Here is a 6,247-nt window from a genome sequence, read left to right as displayed (position 1 = left end):
GCGCCTTTTTCCTCCCAAATTTATAATTACAAAAAATAAAATTATAAATTAACATTATAAAATAATTAATAATAATCTACAAACAAGAAAAACTAAAAATCAACCTCAAATCCTTGGCGAACAACGATTCACATGAATACACATTATATTGTTTCACATTTCTTTGACAAAGTGACTTTTATCATTCTCTTAAACATAAACATTGATCTGGCATTTTTGACATCACTCTCCAGATTGTTCCAGTCTTATTCCTTGTATCAAAGTACACCGCTCCCTCGAAATCTAATGTATTATATGACATAGCTAAATCCCTCAAATTTACAAGAGTAGATATCTGGTGCACTACATTTTCCATCCATCCATCCATCCATCCATCCATCCATCCATCCATCCATCCATCCATCCATCCATCATACCTAGAGACAATTTAAAGTTACCAGTTAACCTAACAGTCATGTTTTTGGTCTGTGGGAGGAAGCTGGAGTACCCGGAGAGAACCCAGGCATGCACAGAGAGAACATGCAAACTCTACCCAGAAAGGTCACCAGGCCGGGATTTGATCCAGTGACCTTCTTGCTGCGAGACATCAGCCACCTAGGAAAAAACACACTTTTCAACAAATAGACAYAATGTGACAAGAACTGTCTAAAACCCTGCAGGTCATGTTCAGCTGTTTGGGTTACACGTACATACAAAACACTGTAAATGTTGAAATCAGATCAAAGTTTCCTAAAGACAACAAGAGAGTTGCAGCTGTGGATTTAACAAGTTCATTTCTATTGTGTTAGAGCAAATGTTGTCTTTTAATAGAGAGTGGGGGGTTATATTGAATGGATGAAATTATTGTGAGGGTCACACYCTGGTCCACACATTTTCTTCATGGCTGTTTGGAGTTGCATGAAGTCAGAGACAGAAGCTTAATGTTAGCCGATTTATCCAATCAGAAACCAGTTCTGGTGTTTTAGAACCCTAGTTGATTTGAGGTGATGTTGAAGCAGCACCACATGATGCTACCAACACCAAGTTTCAATCAGTGGTGCTCACTCTGGCTTCTCCAAACATAATTCTTCTCATACCATTGTAGATATGTAACTCAACTGCTCTTTATAACTGGTAAGTTATGTTTAAACAACATGCCAAAATTGTTTCTTGTGTGTAGTAGTTTTCATGACTTGGCTTCTTTTTGTTCGAATAATTAAAGCTTTAAGGAAAAGTTCCTTTGAACAGTCAGTTTTTTCCTCCAAGGAGCTTATGCATTAAAAACTTACAGGTTAAAAATTTGTAAAATAATTGTTTTTCATTCAATTGCTCCTTTCTGCAGGGGCCACCAGATCAAGCAAACAAACATAAAAGATTTACCAGTTGTATTCTGTTATTTAAACTGAATGAATCACCCTGATTGAATCTGGATTCAAACCCACAGCCTCAGGACTACGATAGTGTGATGCTAACCGCCAAGCTACTGAAGCCTCAAATCTTTCCAACAGTGGCTGCTAATTAATCAAATTACACCATCATACCTGGAATATTGGTTGGTTTATTTTGTTTTATTTATTACACCAAAGCTGCAAACTCATGTAATAAGAAAATATCCAATAACACGACACAGCAGATCAGATTGTAGCCAATAATTTATTTTTTAAATATGGTTCGTATGCATATGATCGCGTCTGGGGAACATTTGAAAGAGGAGGGGGAAGAACAAACACAACAATGTAAATATTTTTTAAAAAAGGATGGTCGACACAGAGATGAAACGACTGGACCTGCAGCTCTGAGAGGCTGCAGGGTTTAACAAAGTGCTTTAAATTCAGAGTAAAGGGATGAGCAGCTGGGCCACATTTCACTCCACATGCAAGTGCATAGGACTGTGAGTGCTCAGATGTGCAGCTTTACACCAAGGAAGTGCTTAAAAACAAACAAAACTGAACCGACAGACAACCGCTGCAGCATGTAGTGTTGGATTTTCAGCTCACATCACTGATGGAGCTCATCATTAATGTCTGAAGCACAAACCAGCTGAAGGCTAAATTCACATTTCAGCAGAGCAGATAGGATGGATCAGTTTGCATAGGTTTATGATGCCTGCAGCCTCCTGTCTCACTGACCCTGCCTGAAAACATGACTCAGGCTTTTCAAGCCCGTTAGGATCAGGTGTCTACAGGTGAGGAGACGCCGTCAGCAGCCAGTCTGACCTACGTTTCTCTGGAAAGGTGTGCTTCTCAAGCTGTCTGATAAAATACGAACACATATATGATCCACTCATTTAGACTTACATTTCCAGATTGTGTCTTTTAAAATACCTCTTTGTCTTTTGATGACTGCAAATCCTGCCTGAGAATCAATGAATATTCAGGTATTCTGTTCAGATTTTAAGAATGAGGTTTTAAGCACATTTACAAGTAAATTACACTGCACATTTGGCATTAATAAAAAGACAGCTCAACCAACCATGTTCATATTGTTGTTTTACTTTATGTTTACAGGCTTGAAGACGGGAAGCTCCAAATATAAGAGAAAATCTTGTCAACACAGACCTCACAATTTTAAAATTGTCTTGATTCTTGTATTTCTGAATCCCTTTTGGGTATCTCTGTTTGTTTGCAGAAACCTGTCAGAGGACAGGGCTGAGGAGGCAGCTGAAATCGGTTGTTTTATCCACAGAATTCATTCACTTAGTGCAGAAAGAGGGGTTTTCATGGCTTTAATCTCGTGTAGTCTAAAATCTTGGTGAACATGCACGCACCAATTCTTATGAACATTTTTATATTACAGTGGACAAGTATGTTATGACCCAACAGTATAACATAGTTATAAAGCAGCTTCTTATGCTCTACGGTGAGTCTCGATTCACAGGAACACTTGTGACGTGTTAAAGATATTTAGTGTTGAATAAAATAGACATCTAATTATAGAAAAGTAGCAGATGTGTTGAAATAACCCCTGATATCTGAATGAAACTAGACAGAAGTGTGGAGCTCACCTACAGATAAGATAACGACTGAGAACTTGAACTAAAACCTGGATTTATATTTTTATCCTTTAGTGTCCTGCAGAAGTTTGCTCCCAGGAATCACGGCTGGTTTGACACCCTTGAGCTGTGAGTAGAATATAGTTTTAGGTTAAAACACCAACATTATGGTCAGTAAGCTCTAAAAAAAGATCTCCTTAATGTTACGTCTCTTCTCCTGCAGAGCATGTTCACAGTCAGTTGCAGATAATCTGATTAACAGAACAGTGAGGGTCTGACCATCACAACGTCACATATCGGAGATGCTGAGGAATAAAGTGAATGCTGCCCGATCCACCGAGGGGGTCTCCTGGGTCAATAAATGTCAGGACAGTCGGTGTAATTCCTGTCAAAGTATCCGCCTGTGTACAGCCAATCCTCAGCCCCCGTGTGAGGGTTTGTTCTCAGCTCAAACCACCTGAGGAGACAAAATAAACAAGAGCAGCTTTTAATTACAACATAACAGCCAGGTGAGAGCACAAATTACAGAACTACAGTAAATACAATTACTGAGATCATCAGGTGATCTAAAGATGGTCGACTTCCTCTGGTCAACCAATCCATTAAAGCCACACAGAGCTGACAGTGGGCCTCTGAAAGTGTGTGTTGAGTTTTAAAGTGTGTCTTAAAAAACTTAATTTTATCAGTTTATTCAAATGTTTACTTGCAACGCAGTACATCATGTATCCAGTGGTGGGGACGATTCTGCTAATCTGCTAACAGCTAATAGCACAGGTAACTGTTTGTTTAGAGCAGGGCTATTCAACTGGTGGCCCGCGGGCCGGAGTTTGGCCCACCAATAGCCTATATGCCACGGTCATTAATGACGTATTTCTGGTAAAATTCAGGCCACCCACATCCCTTCCACTTCCTGGTTACTGCCTTTATTTTTAGCATTAGCTCCTTGAAGTAGTCCGTGAAAAAGTCACAAAAGTTAAAGCATCTGTGAGCTACTGGTATAAAACGTGAGCTCTGTTGTGTGCAGTCGTGTCCAGCAGGTACGATAGAGTCGTTAGTTTTTCTCCATTTTCCTCAAGTTGTTGAGGWGGAAAGATGACAGCTGTGGATCATAGCATTACAGGGAAAACTCAGCTATAAAATGTCATGCTCGCATTTGTAATCGGCATTTCTAACGTGAGGATATTCAAGAGCCAATGTCAGAAATGAGAAGATGGAGGTTACAAAAGGGAAATGTACATTTATCCCCTTCACTGTCAAGACCAGGAGAGGAAAAAMCAGCTCACAGCTAGGAGAAAGCTAACACAGCAGCCGGTACAAAGGTGTGTGTGTGTGTGTGTGTGTGTGTGTGTGTGTGTGTGTGTAGCATCTTTAGAATTTTGTGCCTCCACCTGCRTTACAACAGTCAGCTTTATCCACTCATATCCTTGTAATATGGTCAGAAAGGTTTATTTTGGCTGGGAAAAATGCCCCAAAGCACTGTGGGAGATGTAGTTGCTCAGTTCATACGGTTTTATCCAGGTGGATTTATGATTCTGAGGCATCACATCAAAGGTAAGATGGATTTTCTGATTCTGTTTTTCAAACTCCAGACATAACTCTGGTTTTATTTGCTTGTGGTTCAGTGAATACGGGTGTGATTGTGATGAAACTTTTGGAATCAGTGAGATCTCTGCTTTCAGAAAACCTGTTGCCATTTTGTGCAGTTTGTTTACGTGCCGAGTGAATGCTTTTGTTTTAAGTTGTGTTTGATGGACGTAGAAATACTTTCAATGAGCTTTAAGCCGAGATTCTTACATTTCTGTAGACAGCACACTTTTTTTTTTCCTTTCTGCTCTCTCAATTTTCCCTTTTTTATCCTGTTTTGCTGCTTTCGGAGTCTGTTTTCCATATCTTCCAAATTGGAAGTTATGGATCTGGTCAGCTGGTCTCTCAGTGCTACTGATTAAATTTTCTCCATGGCGAGATTAGGGAAAGGACAGCCCTCTTGTCCTGATGGGACATATGCTGCAGTGCATGTTATGGATTCCTGGGGGAAGTGGAAGATAATGTGCCTGTCTGTACTGTCGTTCGAAGACGTTGATGTCTAAACATCTTGTAACAAGACTACAACACATCTACCAATAAAATGAAGCGGATGAGATTAATCATTTAATGTAACAGATTTCTATATTTAATAAAATAAAGGTCAAAGTATGAATTCCTGTGTTAACATGTTATGTTGGCTCATCAGCACTGACCTGGTTGTCCACTTCTCTTCATCTCTGGAGCGTTCTCTGCGTGCAGCTCTCTGTTTCTCCTCTAACCTCTCTTTCTCTGCACTCGCTAAATCTGAACAAACAAAAGCAAACAGATAAACCCATAAGACAGGTCAGAGAGGAACTAACGTGGCTCCAGATAATAAAAAGCTCGGTCTGAGTTTTTGTGCATCTGTTGTTACCTATGTCTCCGTTCTCCATGGCTCTGATGTCGGGCCTCAGTCGGCAGTCTGTCGGCGCCAGGCGCCTCTCCATGCTGGGCTCCAGCTCGTTTAGTGTCACCGCAAAGCTGGTGAAGTTATACATCTGCCAAAGGGACAAACAGGACAAAATACAAGAAACTTTCAGGAAAAACAAGGACCAACAAAAGAGTGAATTGTCAGGCTGATAAATCAGTCCATTTAAGATTCAACTAAAAGATTTGTCCAGCACCACACATTTATGCTGGGTTCAGACCGAGCACGTTGTGAGCATCAGGTTTACATACAAGTCTATGGTGGACGAGCATCTCTAGGGGCCTCACGGCACGTCTAGCACACTTAGTGCGGCATGTTTTGAAGCGGTAGGTTTGAGCGTTTGACGTGTGTGCGTCCAAAKCAGCCGACGCGGGAGTTGAAAAATCTGAACTTTTGCTGCTCGACACGCCGCGTCAACCAATCAGARTCTCTGCTCTGTGAYGTAGTTGCACATTTTATGATGGGACGGTTTCCTGAATGTTTCCSACTAACCTGAGACAGATGGACAGAAGCTCTTTAGCTGAAATYGAGTGCCTGTAKTMGGTGTCCTGCCAGGAGATATCAGCACCGATGTGGGTCAGCGGYTCATCAAACTGAGCTCGGGACAAAAATTGTTCTGGGGTCAGATTTATAAAGGATTGCGTGGAAACCATACTAAAAATAAACGTACGGCCAAAAGACKAATATGGGGTACGCCAAAAAAAATTTCCCTCTTTTTGCAAGTTTACAGATGTTTAGAGTAATCTAATTATTTATTTCAAAAACTCAGCTTCAACTTAATTTTC

General features: G+C 40.6%; 1 protein-coding gene across 1 annotated transcript in view; it reads right to left on the bottom strand.

Moving 5' to 3' along the window:
* Positions 1 to 1,613: 1,613 nt before the first annotated feature.
* Positions 1,614 to 6,247, bottom strand: part of LOC106527712 (oxysterol-binding protein-related protein 2) — a gene marked incomplete at its 5' end in the record, with an annotated part of 16,881 nt that continues 12,247 nt past the window's right edge. The window contains 3 exon segments of the mRNA XM_014022695.1: positions 1,614 to 3,428; positions 5,209 to 5,299; positions 5,409 to 5,532. Coding sequence (XP_013878149.1) covers positions 3,326 to 3,428; positions 5,209 to 5,299; positions 5,409 to 5,532 — 318 coding nt within the window.

The sequence above is a fragment of the Austrofundulus limnaeus genome, unplaced genomic scaffold (assembly GCF_001266775.1).
Source record: "Austrofundulus limnaeus strain Quisiro unplaced genomic scaffold, Austrofundulus_limnaeus-1.0 Scaffold339, whole genome shotgun sequence".
NCBI classification, from domain to species: domain Eukaryota; kingdom Metazoa; phylum Chordata; class Actinopteri; order Cyprinodontiformes; family Rivulidae; genus Austrofundulus; species Austrofundulus limnaeus.
Note: the sequence above shows the minus strand (reverse complement) of the source record. Positions and strands in the feature narration are given on the sequence as shown.